The sequence below is a fragment of the Leptonotus elevatus genome, chromosome 2, assembly GCF_054856555.1.
Source record: "Leptonotus elevatus isolate MCC_2025b chromosome 2, RoL_Lele_1.0, whole genome shotgun sequence".
Taxonomy (NCBI): domain Eukaryota; kingdom Metazoa; phylum Chordata; class Actinopteri; order Syngnathiformes; family Syngnathidae; genus Leptonotus; species Leptonotus elevatus.
Window position 1 is genome coordinate 5,793,911 of NC_141240.1, and position 18,378 is coordinate 5,812,288.

Sequence of the window (18,378 nt, forward strand, 5' to 3'; positions counted from 1 at the left end):
GGATGGTGTGACATATCAATAGAACACAGACAAGGACACAGAGGATCATCCTTATGGACTGCATTGAGAGATGCATGTAGAGTTCCTAGACATATTTGTTCAATATTCCATGGCTTTGACTGATGGGAATGACATAATGGCTAGCGTGGCAAGGCATGAAATTGGGGAAATACCCCGACAAGTTAGCATTCAGAGGATGTCACTGTAAGCGCAGTTTTCACCTCATTGCCTACTCTCTGCCAATAGGGATGCACAGACAGCATTGATTCATAGCTGCTCTTCTCCCATTGGCTAGAGCTCTGAAAGGGCGGTACTGTCTCCTGCTGGTGGGCAGGAAGGGGCTGGCTTTAGGGTGTGTGTGCATTAGGGGCGGTGGGTGTGATTGCTGGAAATGTTTCAGCCAAATAGTTGAAGTCGGCACTCTTCTGCTTTCTGCTTGCACGTCCGACTGCCCGCACGCTTGCCGGCCTGCCTGCCTGCCTGCCTGCCTCATCGCTCGCTTGCTTGCTGCGTGGCTGAGCGTGAGACAGATATTGAAAGGGAACCCATGTCGGCATGGGCCTCTGACTGCTGCATTGGGCAGCGTGCGAGGAATGACAACAGTTCACATGGTCATTAACTCCAGTTGCTGAGGCAGACAGCCGCACTGTAGCCGTCGCCCAGTGCCACACAAGGTGCCTCCGGTGTCGGGGACAGCAGACGGCCAAGCTCGGGGACCTGCTGAGACGAGGTGGGGAAGCACAGTCATTTTTCAAGAGTATGCTGCAGTGTGCTGCACACCAGTTCAGGTGGGAGGAGAGGGGATGTTTTATCTGTGTGAGAGTGTGAGACTGAAAATGAGAAGCTCCCAGTTAGGACCATTATTGTAGTTGCCAGTGTTGTAATGGGTTTTCTGCACCAACTCCTGAGAGGGAGTGAGGCATTATCACAGCAGTGGCTTTACTCTGCCAACAGTGCAAATGTCAGGAGTTGTTTTTTTTGTTTTTTTGCCACATGGGCTAAATAATTTTAACTTGTGCGTGTGTGGGCGGTATCACTGCTGGTCATAGTTGTGAATGTTTTCTTGTACATCGTGGATTGAAAATACTTAGCATTGTGTAATGTGAAGCCACCAATAATTTTAAGTCTGAAACTTATCTATGACCCTGGCCGGCTCCCTCGTACTGGTCAAAGGAGACTCTTTCATCTCTCTCATGTACTAATAATTAAACAAAAGGGTGGAGAGACTTCTGCTATTTTCATTACAGATTATGTTCTCTGGTTGTTTGTGATTGTGATGTAATTATTACTGTTTTTGTGTATAGTTGCGATGAAGATAATCATTTTGCATGTCTGTCTGCTTTTGCAAACTAGTTTGATTCTGTTCGCAACCATATTGTGCAAACAGTACATGTCTGTGGGGACTTGCTTTCAACTGCAAAATCTGAAATAAAATGTCCTGACAAATCAATTCAAATTAATTGATCAAATTAATTCATCGAGCAGCCCTAGCAGATATGTATTGTTGTATGTGTTGCTTTTAAACTCATTCTAATATACAACGTATGCTGGGCAATATTACGATTTATATCATAGTGCAACATACTGTAAATACATCTACACAGTAAATTCTGTGGAGTAAATTTAACTCTATTTAGAGTGGGACCAAATAGACTCAATTTTAGAGTAGGCTAATATTTACACTTGGAAGAGTGTAAAATAAAGACAAAAATAAAACAAATAAAAGTCATTCAATGGTTAAGGAACAAACTCATGACCTTCAGCTTGGGAGACTGTCACACTACCACCTGAGCTATGCCCCTGCTACTGCTTGCTTATCTCCCAGAGACCAAAAACAATGTTTTGGTCTATTCACGAACTGGTCTCAATCTAGTTAGGAGTCCAGTTGACACGAGCGATATACTAACAAGCAGCAGGAGCTGCATGGCTCAGGGAGTTGATCGGCTCTCTCCCAAGCTGAAATTTGTGAGCTCGTTCCTCAACCCTTGAGTGACCCCCCCCCCCTTATTCTTTATTTTACTCTCTTCCAAGTGTAAATATTACTCTAAACTGAGTCTATTTGGTCCCACTTTTATATAGAGTAAAATTAACTCTACAGAATTTACTGTGTACCGTACTATTTAACTATCGTTTATATTGTTATTTTGAAGTTTGTGGTATTGGGCTAGCTCTGTTATACTAACACAGTTAGTATGTAATGTCACCTGTCTATCACGTCATCTTTGTACCTCACTCTCCAGGCATGAGTAATCAATCCCCAGCAAATAAGAGTTTACAGCACTGTAAGTGGAGCATGGATGTAAATAACATCACACTACTACATTACAAATGTGCCCAACAACTCTGTACATTCCTTGAAAACTAACTACACTTCCAGATATTTTGATTGGTATTTTTCCACAGTCTGGATATTTGTGTTTTATTGTGTTTTTATTTGGGGGGTTTTCATTTACTTGTGTTTTTGATATAAAATATGTGCCTCATAAATTAATAGAGAAAATATCATGTAATTTAAATAAAAATACTACATCGGGATATAAAATTAAATTACCTATATCGGGATATAAAATTGTGTAAATTTTAGCACAGCACGAGTACTAATACAACACATTTAATCCAAACCATCACTGTTTTGCACAAGAGAAAGAGCAACAGTAGGTTGAACAGTTACGGTAAACAATCCTGATTTGTTCTGCTTCATAATATTCCCTACAAAAGTAAAGAAACAATGTGGCCAATTCTTTTATTTTAGCTATCCACTGAAAACATCGGGAATCAAAAGAGCAACAAGCGATCAAATGTATCTTTTATTTCCAAGTATTTTCATCTGGATTTAATTGAATACAAAACTTAGATCACTTTCTAAATCCAATTTTTAATGTGAGCAACGATTTTACAGCATGTGACTAGACTGATGATGATTATTCAGACTAATATGAATACAGAATGACATCCAGATTCAGATTTGGGTTTTGCATGTGAAATTTATTTACATTTTACTAGTTAAATGCAGCCTATTTTGATGTTTAAAATGTACTGTAAGCGTAACGGAAAGTGGTAGGTCATCTCATCTAACAAGGAGAAAGATCTGGCCCATATCATGAACAGGGCCATATGGGTCACAAGCTAAGGCTATTATGAAGTGCAGTACGCCAATCTGCTGACTCTGTAAAATGCTTCCTATGTTGCGTCTGAACATTAGCTAAGTCCTTGTGAAGTCACATTCACTAGCCCTTACTTGACAGTCAATTCCAGGAGCCCAGGCTTATGCCAAATGCAATTTCATAAGCAGTATATTAAAGCCACATGAAGCTGCTAAATATACTGTAGACCTGCTCTGTTTCTTTCTGAGAGGATGAAAGGTGTAAAGGAACAGTTTGCAAGTGACCAAGCCACTCAAAGTCACCTTGAACGTTAGGTTAGGCTTTTAGAAACAAAGGGTCATTTAAAAAAAATCTACATGTTTCTGCATTTTTCCATTACACGCAGGAATGGAACATTTTCCCAGTACTTCTTGGAAATATGGTTCATTCTTCACACCCTTGAATAACTTTGACCAATCTTACCTCTTGGCCATGCAAATCACCCCACAGCTGTGATTTTCCACCATAAAATGGTAATAAGTGGAAATACAGCCACACAGTTGGATGGCCATGAGCAATTCTGTCACAGCGATTTGTATTTCTACCTAAGTAACAACCCCTATTTCCAATGAAGTTGGGACATTGTATCAAAGTAAATAAAAACACCTGTTTGGAACATGCCAAAGATGTACAGTGAATAGTGTCATGATTGCCTATAAAAGAAACATTTTGAAAGCAGAAATGGCAAATCCCGGTCCAGAAAGTAAAAACCCTGCCACAGTTTGATTTTAGCCACATGCAGGTACTCAACTGGCAGTAAACGAGCTCCTTTATCTGCCGGTTGAGTAGAAATACATCTCTGCCCGAAATGCTTAGTTGTTCACAAGCAAGAATGGTGTGAGGTTCACCACTTTGCGTGTTATAAAAGTCCAACATTTTAAGAACAACATTTATCAGTGCAAAATTGCAAAGAGTTTAGGGATTTCATCATCTATGGTCCATAATATCATCAAAAGGTTCTGAGAATCTGGACAAATCTGTGCACGAAAGCAGCAAGGCCAAAAAGCAATTTTGAATACTCGTGACCTTTGATCCCTCAGATGGCACTGAATTAAAAACCCACATTATTGTGTAAAAGATAAATATAATTTGGCATCAGTAACACTCCAGAAAATCATTGTCCGTTAACACAGTTTGTCGCTACTTCTTCAAATATAAGTTATAGGCATACTTGACTCCTTTAACTATTTTCAGCAGTAAGAAAACAATAATTTGTCTATAATCAATGTGATAACTGTACAACTAACACCTTTAAAACTAGTGATGCACCGAATATTCGGCCACCGAAAATAGCCATTTTCGGGCATTCGTCCGAAATAAAATTAAAGCCGAAAGAATACGGCTGAAAAGAATGTTGTGGTGACGCAAGCAAAAAAACGCTGCAAGCAAGCGTCTGTTTGTATTAAACAGCGAACGCGGCGGTGAGTGTCTCCTCGCTTCTCGCTGACTTTTCACCATACAAGTTTGTACCGGTCGGTCGCAGCAGCTCCTGGGATCATTGCGCACCGGAGGAGAGGGGCGTCGACTCGCTTGGTGTACAACATTTAAGCGAGTCGAAAAAAGACAGAACTGCCGTGTACTGCAGTACAGCCACTCTTTCTCCTACAGCGCCTTCTCTTTTTTTTTGTTAGAGCCGCTCGAAGGCTTCCACTTTTCACCGACATCCCGGTGGCCGTACTAAATACTTTAGCTAATGCTAGCACTATTGCTATCAACAGTTTTAAACACGGAAACACTCATAGTGGCGACAGACCTGTTCAGGACACTGTGTGTGACTTTGCAGTCCGTTTCCGAAGCCGATTAGCTGGTGTGAACAAATGTATTTAATTTATTTTTAAACGTCAGTGGATATGTGAATGTGCGGATTTTAAATGTGCCACACCTTGTCCCGCCGCATGCATCCGTGCCCGCCTGTGCGAACTACATTGACTTTAAAGTGCAATCGCACCGCCAGAAAATACTCAACCCTCGTTTGGTGTTTAATGTACCATTAGCCAGCATGTCTGCGTTGTGGGCACATTTCAATTTATATTGTGCTTTGTTAAAATGCCAGTGCTAAATTAATATTTTATAATAATAATATAATTTTAATTAATTATAATAAATGCAATGATAGATTGAGATGGTTTGGACATGTCCAGAGGAGAGATAGTGAGTATATTGGCAGAAGGATGTTGAGTTTCCAAATGCCAGGCAGGAGGAGGTGGTCTAGAGGAAGACCAAAGAGGTTTATAGATGTAGTTAAAGAAGACATGAAGGTAGTTAGTGTGAGAGCAGAGGGTTAGATGGAGGCACCTGATTCGCTGTGGCGACCCCTGAAGGGAAAAGCCAAAAGGAAAAGATAGTAAAAATTGGCATAATTTTTTTTCGCCGTTTCGGTTTTCGGTCAAGCATTTTTCATTTTCGGTTTTCGGTTTCGGCCAAACATTTTCATTTCGGTACATCCCTATTTAAAACACATTCTTGGGATAGTAGTGCAGGCATCAAATTCAAAATGAGTGAATATTTGCATTGGTTTGAACATCTGTATATCATACCTTTGGTGTTTTCAATTGAATGCAGGTTTAAAAGGATTTGCATATCACTGTATTCTGTTTGTATTTACATTTTATGCAGAAACGTCATTGGAATTGGAGGTTGTTTTCTGCAGGCCATGCTTTTGGCCTCTGCCATTGTAACCTAGTCATAATGCAAAGATAAAATGCAGCACACAGTCAGAGAGTGCACATATACCAGCCTAATGGGTTACATTTGAGGTATTCCGTGGTCAAGCCAATGACTTTCACTTGAGACACCCCAGTTCCGCTGACTCTCATACAATTAAGCAGACTAGCAAGATAATGCCCTTGCCAGCTGGCCTTGGTAAGCATCAGTAATCCATAAAGTCTACTACTGTGGTGCATTCTTATAGGTCTGTCCTGCTTCACAGGTCATTCTGTCTTTTGCCTTGACACAGAGATGCACACTAATGCTAAACATTAATTTTGGCTTTGAATTATGGTCCTACACAGGTGAGACAATTTAATGTCCAAGATTATTTGCATCCTCTGATGAATGTTGATGAATATAACTGCCTATTAGAAATAACACTGCATTTCACAGATTTATATTCACTACCCAAATCAGAGATCAAAATGGTGGTTGTTGGACCATTTGGCCTTTACTTCATTTATTGTTGCATTGAGGCCTGAAGACCACTGAGCCGGACACTAGCACGAGCTAAACAAGGCTAGGCCAAAAGAAGTTCATTCTATCTTAAAGGGGAAGTCAACTCCCCAAAAATGTTTTGACAATAATATGTTCTGTGCAGCCCCACTTGTTTACATTCTGGTTAATATTGAGCAACTGTAATGTCATCTTCAGTCGACAGCAAGTGGCAAAATGGCTGCCGTATAAGCCTGCTGGATTTTTGCTGCATAACTCATCTTCCACAAATGTAATATTAATCAGAATGTCATGTTTAGACTAGTGAGGTCGCATATAGCATATTATTATCAGGAAATGTTTAAGGTTGACCTCCCCTTTAAAACCTGAATCTGACCAAGACTAAACCAAAGCTGCATGCACTACATACTGTATGCTGGAGTGGTCCAAAGCCGTCCAAGATCATCTCGAATGACAATTTTTATGACCCTCAAAAGTCCCTCATAAAAAAACTAAAACTATGTGATGGATGTGTTCCCAGGCCACAACACAATCATATGAGGAAGACTAAATGAGGAAGAGGGGAGAAAGTGGCACCATTTCCCTTTCATACATTCTGACAAAGTAGGGTAGCTTCACTCCAGTCTTTTTATGAGTTCTAAAAATAATGAGGTTTAATTGATAAAGGTCAGCTCTAGCAGGATTTTCACCTGACTGTCTTTTCCACGATTGCCTCCCTCCGTGGGGAGACCTTGTTAAATTAAATCATGCCTTAGAGAGGGACATTGCTCTTCTGAACCATTTGGCTGAGAAGCTTCTCATTTCGTTAGCCATGATCAGACAAGTGGGGCAGGTTCTGTTAGACAATGGCCTGGATTCAAGTAGTAGGGATGGGATAGGATAGGATAGGTAACATCCATTACGATCCATACCTTCCTCTTTAGGATTATGGGTAGGTATATTTTCGGTAGTTGTTTTGTTCATGAAGAGAACAAACGACGTTTTTCACTCTCAAAATTATCTTTTATTTTACTTGTCTGCAAAAACTTCATTTTGTAGTGTATTGTGTAACATAGCCTCTTTCTATGGAGGACCAAAACTGCCAAAATTTAAAATAAATGAATAAATATCAACCACACATTTATTTATTTCATGCTGCAGACGCTTTGTCATGTCGAAATGTTATTCAAATGAGGGAGCGGTCCTAAGCGTGTTTCAAGCAATAAATGACTATCTTGTCCACTGTCACCACAACTTGCACCATTTGAGTTGCTCGACAACAAGTCGTGGTGACAGTGGACAAGATGGTCGTCCATTGTTGGAGCTCTCCATGCAAGCCGGCGAGACTTCCTTGTTCCTTGCTGCTGATTTTAATTAGCCACATAAAGCTTCATGATCGCACCAATGTTCTCATTCTTTTTTTCTTGCTCTCTCCACTCCAGATTGCTGATAGAAAGGTTCTTATGAGACAGCGTCCCTACTTGAGATCCCTGGCTAGTTTTGAAGAGTTCCTGAGTCCACCTGTAATCGTGACAGAACTCAAACACGACGGCCACTTGAACCCTTTCAACTTCCTCCTGTTCCATGATATGCTTTTGGACATTTTGGAGCGATTGGGACATCCAATTGAACTCATCTTGGACCATGCTTGGCCTGAGGTTGCACTTGAGTCTTGCTGAATGATGAACAATCTACAGTTTAACTGACAACTACTGCAGCAGTGCAATTCCATCATCTACTAACACAGCAAGTCTTCACCAGTCCAATCTTTCCTTTCCCTGTCTACAGAGACCAATCATATCCACTGAGTGAAAGTGGATCATTTACAGCTGCAAATTCCATCACTTGTTTTCTGTTTTTCCTGGAATACATTGGAAGCGCTCCTCAGAGGACAGGCCTCCTCCTTCAACTGAGCACCTCTGCTCCAACTAAGCCAGCGACGCAGACATGGCGCTGAATATTGCCTCTATACGTGACACAAAATGGCTGACCCTGGAAGTGTGTCGGCAGTTTCAGAGGGGGACTTGCTCACGCAGTGATGAAGAGTGCAAATTTGCCCACCCATCCAAAAGTTGCCAGGTGGAAAATGGGAGAGTAATTGCGTGTTTTGACTCTTTAAAGGTAAGATTATCGTCTTACAGTATAATAGTAGTTAGCTGCACTATACTTAGTATCACACGACCTCATAGGAACTCTAAAGAATGTGAAGTAAGCAATGTAAAGAGTACAATTTGAATCTAACATAAGGATTCTTAGCTTTGAAGTTCCTAATGGTGGACGAGTGCATGCTGTCATATGCTCAAATTAGCTCAATGCTGTGCCGCAGTTATCTGATCACCCTGACCTATGAAGCTAAAGGCCACAGAGGTCTGTTGTCATGTTCACTGTCACTACAGGTATGCATGTGAAGTTTTATTTGGGAAGTTCTTCTAATGTTACCATGCCTGTCCATCATCTGTGTGAGGGCGCACATCTGATCTCCTCAAGAAGCCATTGCTGGACTTCTATTCCTGTTTCCTTGTCAACCATCAAGCAACACACACTGACCTAAACCACCCTATTTTTTTATATTTAGCTCAACTCACAAACCAAGTAGTGTGCCAGTATGCTGTGGGTAGTAACCTGCTGCAAGTAAGATGACAACATTCAGGAAAAGCCTATTCATATCAAGATATACAAGGGGGAACAAAAAGGTTGGGAAACAGTCGTGACAATGACAAATACCCAAAGAAACTGGGGCAGAAGACCAGGACTTGGAGCAGGATGTACTGTGGCATATATATATATATATTTATATATATATATATATATGTCAAACAATTAATCACATTCACACTCATGTTAAACAGGAGTAAGCACACACCTGCCACCACTTACAGTGCTCCGGATTAACTGCAAATACATTAAATTTGAGCTGTTCTAGCTGTTCTATATTTTTCCTTTCTAGTTGAAGCCTGAAAGTTTTGTGCTACCGCTGACTAGTGTTAGGAACATTGGGATCCTCTGCCTTGACGAAGCCCCAGTACAGCTGAAGAAAAACTGCCCCAAAGCATAATCCTGCCACCAATAGGCTTCACTTTAGGTTAGTGTTCTTTTTGTGATGAGCTGTGTTAGGACTGTGCAATTAATCAAAATTAAATTACAATTTCAATTATCACACTCCACAATTATAAAATTGGCATAATGGTGAACAAAAATAAAAGATTAATAATACTAAATCTGAGTCGTTTAAATATATATATGTGTACCTTTTTTATAAAAAAAGAAAAAAAAAGAAACTTTTATAATTAATCGAGCAGCCCTAAGTTGTATTGTGTTTTCCCCAAACTTACGTTTAGGAATTATGACCCAAAAGTTCAACCTTGGTATCGTTGGACTACAACACATTTTCTTATATGAGTTTGAGAGTTTTCAAGTGTTTGCACAATTTTGAAAGCAAAGTTTGACTTATTGGCCATATTTCCAGAAGGTATGTGTGAGGCAAGCAAAACAGGTGATCATTAATACAGCACCCTCTCTATAGTGAAGCATGGTGGTGGCAGCATCATGCCTTTGGGGGCTGTTTTTCTTCAGCTGGAACTAAAACCTTTCCAAATACCAGTTAGTGTTACTAAAGAACCTTTTGGCATCTGCTAGAAATATTAAAAATGTCAGGAAAAGCCTGCTATAGAACATCTGAAGTTTATTTGGGGTCAATCAGGGATGCTTTTAATTAGGGAAAGACCAATTACTTTTTGCGTATCTGAAGGCTGATAAAGCTGGTATTTCACTGAGCGGCGAATGCTTGCAAACGTAGCGAATTTAGAGTTTTCATCAGGATTTGTAAGATGTTCATAGACTCAGTGATATAGACAGTAATATACAGGGAATATTTCATTCATGGTTTTATTTACATTTCTACTTTATAAAAAATTATGCTGACACTGAGAACTACCTACATTTTTTTATAAAAAAAAAAAGAAGAAGTTTAAATTAAAAAATATGTTCACATTTTTGAAAACTATTGACAGTAAAAAACTTAAGGGAACTATTTACTTGCTTAGTTTTCAATTCCGCTTAACACATGCTGATGACCCTAGATGCTCCCTGATTTTTTTTAAATAATTTTTAAACACAGGTGTCAATTCTTTATATGTTTGAAATTAAAAGCAAAAGTAGTTTTTGTTTGTTTTTATTTTAAGCTAATGTTTTCTCTTTTACTACAAATTAATATTGGCTTGAAATATTGGTTATCGGTCTCATTGACTACTTATAATCGATATTGGCTTTGAAAAAAGTCTATCACTACATTTAATGGTTGCAGGTGTGTAGTGAGTCCCATTTAATATTAATTTGAATATGATTGGTTTATTCTGAGCATACCCCCATAATTGAAGACAATTCTTAATACAAGTTAAGAAAGCATTTCAAATGTTCAACAATTTAACATATAAAATCGATGAAGCAATAAACATTTAATAATATTATATAACAAAGGAGACACAGTGGTCAACTGGTTAGCACATCAGCCTCACAGTTAAGAAATCTGGAGTTTGCATGTTCTCCCTGTTCCAGTGTTGTGCTTTCTCACTGGTTTTCTCCTTTCCTTCCTTCCGAAAACATACATGTTAGGTTCATTGAAGACTCTATATTGTCCCATTGGTGTGAAAAGTGAGTGGAGATGGTTGTTTGTCAATGTGTGCCCTGTGATTGGCTGGCTACCAGTTCAGGGTATGCCTTGCCTCTCGCCCAAAGTCTGCTGGGATAGGCTCCAGCACACCAGGGACGATGACGATAAGTGATGATGCCTTGCCCATATTAGGCATTGGTTGCTAAGTAACCTAACAGGAAATAGCCTGCTTCCTTTTGCTGCTGGTTTGGACTGATGTTCAGGAGAAGGTTTCATTGCCCTGTTTTGTACCATTTTGCTTGAGTCAAACAGTCCTTTCATGCTACACTTGTCATCTGTTAAAATAGAACTATCCGCTTCCTCTCAGTCTACACCAAGCCTGCTCAAATTTGGTTGTGATGCCTGACCAAGTATATTTCATTTCCATTGAGACATGGCTTAAACATGTGACTCAAGGACCTCAACGGCTACACTTCATTTAGCCGACTTAGCCAAGTTCACAGAATTTGAATCATTGCTAGGGCAACACAGTTTTATTTATAGACCGCTATTTATAGAGCGCTATTTATAGAGCGCATTTCATACACGCGGTAACTCAATGTACTTCACATGATTAAAAGTACAATCAAACAAAGAACTAAAGACATTTAAAAACAAAATATTGAAATAAAAGATAGCTTAGTAAAATGTATTTATTCGTTTTAACCTGGTCTTGAAAACATTCACACTTGGGGCCTACAGTACAGTAGACACGTCAATATGTCACAGCTGAACCCAATTCCTGTAAGATGTTAAGCAATTAGAAGAATTACCACCATGACAGTCCTAACTGTGTTGTTCAGCATTGCAAAATGGGCCTGCTGGATTGGACTAAATACTTAGGTTATAGAGTAAATGCAATCAAAAAAGTCACATGATGATGTCACATTGACTTAACCTGTGTATAACAATATCGCTGTTTTGGACTGTCTGCATAATGCATAACTGTGTACTGTGAGTATTTCAGAGAAAGGCACTCAGAGAGGCTCTGATACGCACAGTGTACATTGGTTTGTACTGAACGATTGCAATATAAAAAAAAATTTGTGTGGTTTTTTTTTAAAGTAGTTTAAAAAATATATTTATTACTTAGGAGCCTCCTAGGTACGTGAGTGCTTTTTCATTTGAAACGAAGAATATTTACTGCTCCCTGGAGGGTGAAGTGCCCTGGTTTCTTTCACTTTGTCGTAACACCTTTATCTGACTTAGACACTTTTACTTCTGGTTTTTAGGGTCGTGGGGTGTTTCAAACTTGTACATTGAGCAAGGGTTAGAGAAAATATTGGATTGTTGAAATAAGATGATGACAGGGCAGGGCATATTTTCCGTTAGGTACACTATTTTTATTTTATTAATTTTTTTTAGAAATGTGTTTATCAATTCAGAATCATTTACGATCCTCGCATCATTTGTTCTTTCTATTTTAAATCGGAGAGAAAAGTGAGGTCATTAGATTGTCTGTTTTTAAATGTAACAAAAATAATTGAAATTGCTTGAATGTTCATATTACCATGTTTAGATCAAATCAAAAGCATGAAATTGAAAGACGGGCCACAAGCCTAAGTGTGATTTGTGCCTTGACTTAAATTTCATGAAAAACTAATTATTTCTTTACCTTGTCTTGTATTATCTTTCATTTTAATGTAATACTCTTGTAAGGAATAAGCGGTTAAGAAAATAGATGTCAGTTTTTAATAAAAATGCATAACAAGAAAAAAAATCTTTGTGTTAAATTTCAAAACAAAATAGGTCCCTTTCTGTTAGTTTTTTTATTTTTAAATTACCAGCTGAAAATGTGAAGAACAAACAATACACAGTTTATATTTGCATCATGCAACTCATTATTTATTTATCCCACCTCAAATTAGGGCCATTCTACTTCCATGATTTTACCCGAAGGGACATTTAGTGTACATGAACTTGTAGCTTCTGCTCTTAGACCCCAGTTCCTCTCTTGCTTAAAAAGATGGGTTTGGCTGCATTCCTGCATGTAATCCTCTTGTAATGGGCCACACCCTGGGCTAAGCAAACGTGGTGGGGAATGTGTGTGCAGTGCAGTATGAGCCAGTGGTCCCCTGAGGTCATTTGCACAGACACAGCGAGGAACTCACTAGGCTGGATGAGATCCCTACCTTATATATATATATATATATATATATATTACACACACACACACACACACATTTCAACAAACATCTAGTCATAGGAGAAAAGGGTGGAGAAGCATGACCTAGACCTTCATCACACCCAAGTGCAAGCTACTGACCTTTTGGGGTGCTGGACCTCCAAAGCAGTGTCAAGCAAATAGTACCTTTCAATTGCAATGTACAGCACATGCTAAAACATTGATGAATACAAATGGAAAACAATGTAGAGAGAGTTTAGCTTGGGCAGAGCCATCTTCTTCTTTAACAATTTGAGTTCCAAGGATCCATTTAGGGCTACATACTGACCCAGGGAGTATATTGCCAATTGTCCTACTTAATTCCAAAATGTAGTATCACATCAAATATATACCTTTTTTTTTTTAAAGTAAATATTGCATGTCAGTATTTAAAAACACTGTTGTAATTGTAGCTTGCAGGCAGCACCAATCATTATTTATTATACAGTATTTAAGCATGTTCAAGTACATACATGCTCTTTATAACTGTCAAGTTACATACCAAAAAAAAAGAAAGGGGATAATACACAGCATAGTCTAAAATAATAAAGGAAGGACTTTGTGAGTTTAGTCATTTTAGTCAATTGCTTAGCATATGCACGCGGTCTACTCTCTTCAGCCGTCCTGCCTCAAGGTAATTGCACTGTAACAAATTGGCTGTAGAATTTACAAGAAATAACTGGCAAAAAGTTGCCAGCTAATTCTTGTAAAATCTCAATACATTCCTGTATTTTTTTTACAAGTATTTACTGTATATAAATTACAGTTACGTACTGTATTTACTTTTACCGCAACACACTGTAATCTAGTTTACAACCGTTTCTTGTGTTCTACGTAATTTACAGGAATTTACTGGCAACTGAAGTTAATAATAGAAAAGACTCCTACGATTGCCATTGCTGTCTTCAAGCTAGCGTCATTCAGCTCAGTAGTGCGCCAGAAGTGGTGAGAATAGGTTTCAAAACACTAACAGGAAGTAAGGTGTTAGCTGCCTTAATTTTGCTGGTTTAACTGCGTCTGGTAAATGTGCCTTGTTAAGTGTAAAATGTCTTACCCCGGGTAATGTATACTTGACTAGTGATTCCTTTTTGTCCTTTTGCCAACGTTTTGTTCACATACTTGTTCAAATGAACACTGATTATGATCTTGTCAGTGCATTCATTTGTAAATTAGATTTTTGATTAAGTGCAATGTCAATATTGTCGGAGGGAATGCTAATTTACGGGCTGTCTACGGGCTGTAGTATTTACGCCTTTGAAAAGTAATCAGACGGCTGGAGCACTTTACCGCTGCTAGCGAGTGCGGCTAGCTTGCTGATTTGTGCTGGTAGCTCCCTGTTTGCTAGCAGTCGCCGTACAAGCTTAAACGTGACTTCAGGACTTTGTGTTACTGACGTCTGTCGCAATAGTTTGGGCCATTTATATTGCCGTTGTTCACAAACTCTGAATAGACGAGCACGTCGTCAACCCTTATACCACGACGACACGCTTCCGGAAACAACTTAAAAAATAAATCAAAGCAATACAATGCATTGATCTACATATACTACTTGGTAAGGTAAGGTTTATTTTGAAATTAGGTTTCTCACAGCGTTAGCCCCGTGTACTGTCATGCATACTGCCGTTTGTTTGACTACGACTATCTCAGCGGGTATCCGAGGCAGAAATGACGAGGACTCGTTGCAGCCCGAGTATTAATAATAATAAGTAATTGAATTTCGATTAATTGCACAGCGCTAATAGAAATATCACAATTCTTTGCTTGATTAGAACTAATATGCTGTAGATCACCTCTTTAGCTGCTTATGTATTGGATAGAATCAGCACAGAAAACTGCCCATCTGCTGTACCAGTGTCTCACCTGGTCTCAGTCCACCCACTGCCTCTGAGTCATCCTCTTTTTCATCACTCTGCAACCCACAGTACTGACAAAGCACGTGGTTTGTTTGTTAGTTTTGCATGTAAAACATTACTAGCTACCATCCTTATACATGGTGAGCGGAAGGCAGCTCCACAGCTCTCTTTCTGCTACTGTCGCATGTGATGCACCTTAGGACCTCAATGGGGAGTTGGGCAGGAGGTAGACTGTATGTTTGAACTTTAAATGTTGTTTTGATTAATTACTGATGGGTTGTCTTAATCCAATTTCTGTCTCAGACTGACGTTTATTTGTTTGCTTTTCTCACTTCTATTTGGTGCTGGAGAAACTTGTATATCATGCATGAAAAACCAACAGCTTTCGCCATGCATCTTCTCCCACAAAGGTCAGAGAATGTATACAAACACCAATGTTTTGTTTTTGCCAATACACCCGGGCATACAGTATGGCTTTTTCTGCACACCATATTTAATATCATAATTAATCTTTTCTCTGAAAATGTGTTGACTGTTCCCCAAAGGCATGTTTTTCTCCATTAGGTGTAAAAATTGCATCCCTAGTGTGTGCACATTCAAAAACCGTGTTAGGTAGTTACAAACAATTCAACAGACAGGCAACTGTCCCCCAGGGCCGTCACTTATAATGAGACAGATTTCCTCTTAATTGGCTCCATCTAATGAGGCAACAAAAGCAATCTTGAGGGGCCTGCTACCGAAATAGTTTCTAATCCATTTTTGGTCAAAATAGTCTTACAGACTGTAGTGAACTCGGCCTGCCATGACATCCCAGTCCCATGTGAAAATGTGTCATAACTAATATTGATAATAAATACAATTCGTCACGTCACGCGCCTTTCATTCAAAAATCTCTAATGCTAGGGAGGTTAAGAGAGAAGATTAAAACAAAGATGAGAATACATTGCGAGCAAAATGACCTAACTTTTCAGGCAGTATTTTTATTATATTTAACACCTACATACATAAGGTTGGGTATCTGGATCATACACACTCACTATTTTTATTGTCAAAACTCTTAAAATTTGTTATAGTGAGTTTAGTGAGCACAGGCTATGTATAAAGTTAAAAATAATACCACAAAATATTCAAAACAATTTTAGAGAGAAAGATGGGGGTTATAAATGAAGAGGGAAATACAATCTAAAAATTTACATTATTCGAACAAACAGAAGAAGGTTCTGTATATCATTCTGTGGGGTGAAATTATGGAACAATCTGTGTGAGAACTTAAAACAATGTACAAATATAAATCAATTTAAAACTAAATATAAGTTATGTATTGACGAGATACAGAGGGAATGGGAGGGGGTAGACAACCACTAAGTGATTAGGAGTGTTGCTGATTTGTTGACTACATATTTATGTTTACTATAGTTTGTGTCTTGTGTTTTGTTATTGTTGGCTTTTTGGATCTAGGTTGTACTTTACTATCTTTTCTGTGGATTTCTAATGATGAGCTCGCTGAAGATTTATTTTATATTATTATTATGGAGTGTTTCATTATTAGTTACTTTTGTTATCCTCAGCAATATATTGTTGTATTTTTTATTTATTTACCATTGATGTAAACTAAGAAAATGTGACTTGCGACTTCTTCCCACTTCCTTTTGAACATGGAAAATCGTTGTTAGGTGCGCTTTGTTGAATTTTGCTTGTTTTGTAGCTGTTTTATTTTATTTTGTTGTTGGTTTTGCTTTGTTTTTATTCTTTTTCATGTTCCAATGAACTCAAACACCTTACGTCAACTTGACTGCAAGAGTGAGGGAAAGCACATTGGCAGCACTTATGGTTTAAATGTCGCTTCTTTTTCTCTCTCTCTGCCAACTAATTCATCTGGAGACCCACTTAACAGAAAAACAAGATGCTTAATTGTTATCAGAAAATCTGGTGTAAAAGTGTTGCTTCTCCAATCTGAGTACCGGTACTGTTCATTTTATATGTCTTGCCTGAATGAACCATTGCATTTATTTAATTTATTATTTATAGTAACTCAATGGGAATGTACTGTAACATGATCATTCCCTTCAACTGGACTCTCACTCCACCGTGTACTTACTTAACTTATGATTCACATAACACAAACATACAACTCCAACACAAAAACCACTGACGATTGACCGCAATCATAATACAACTACCAGAATTTTTAGCTTCCATCAATTTCAGTACCACTTATGCTGGTCATACATGCTGAAAATATGAATGGACATTAATTTGTAAACAGCTTTCCTCTAAGTATTTGCTTTCTTTTGAGAAGCCAGGAAAAATGGGATTATGACATAGCTGAAAAGTGTGATCAATATGTTTACTTGCATGCAGTGTTATTCAAATAAAACCCAGCCTGTAGCTCAAAGGCTATTTGAGTCACTGGACCCTGGTGTATTGATCATGTCTCTTTTACTAAAGGGCACTTTAGGGCGATCATTATGCAGGACTTATTGAAATACACAAAAAGTTAACCAGTAGTACAAGAAAGCAGCCATTGTCAAATGGTTAATATTGTCAAATGCCTCTGTGGGGACCTCGGTTCAAGATCAGTCAAGTGTCCTTGTGCAAAACACACATACCCCAAATTGCTCCCTGGGCACTTCAGCAGCTCTCCTGCTCCAGTGTGCCACGTAACAGTTTGTGTTCACTGTGATGGGTCAAATGCAGAGGTCAAATTTCATGCATGTGTGTACATAACCCCCCCCCCCCCTCCCCCAAATTAGATATATATACTTTTTCACATCTATAACTGGAAGAAATTATCTATCCATCCGTTTTCATTCCAGCTTGTCCTCATTAGGTAACTAGGTCCTATCCCAGCTGACTTTGAGCTAGAGGTCGCCAGTCAGTCACAGAACACATAAAAGCATTTAACCGTTCATACACTAAAGTATTTCACTACACTGTTGTTGGTTTTTTAAATCAAGTGTTTGTTTTCAGTAATTGGTAAGTAGGAGGAATCACAGGGTAGTGTTTCTAAGTGTGGCATACCTTCCATTTTGAGTTATCAAATATGGTTCTTAAGCCTGATAAGAAGTCTCTTCAGTGCACTTGCCACTTTAACACTCAGTGGCTTTAGTTGTTGTAGGCTGTTTTCTTCAACTGTCTGTATGCCTCGGGGTGACTTTAATACACAAGAGACCATCCTTGGGGAACTTATCACAGCCATAAAACAACAAGCTGATCAAGGCAAGGCTCAATTCCCCTTTGGGCATAAAAAGGTGAATGGCAGTCAACAACATCTGCAGATTTGTACTTTTGAGTCCGTAGCATGGTTAAGTTAAATTTGACAAACTTATTAAAAAAAATTCTGCAGTGCAACAGAAACCAATATCATGGATGACCCCATGTTTCATTTCAAGCTTGTAGGCCAGCCTCTGCACAAACTGTTTGAAG

The 18,378-nt window shown here is 38.7% G+C and overlaps 1 protein-coding gene across 1 annotated transcript in view; it reads left to right on the top strand.

The window, feature by feature from the left end:
• The first annotated feature begins 364 nt into the window (after positions 1 to 364).
• The window catches only part of LOC147178272 (muscleblind-like protein 2a), a 52,412-nt gene continuing 34,398 nt past the window's right edge, over positions 365 to 18,378 (top strand). The window contains 2 exon segments of the mRNA XM_086068434.1: positions 365 to 730; positions 7,730 to 8,408. Of these exon segments, the coding sequence (XP_085924560.1) occupies positions 8,235 to 8,408 (174 nt within the window). The 5' untranslated portion in view covers positions 365 to 730; positions 7,730 to 8,234.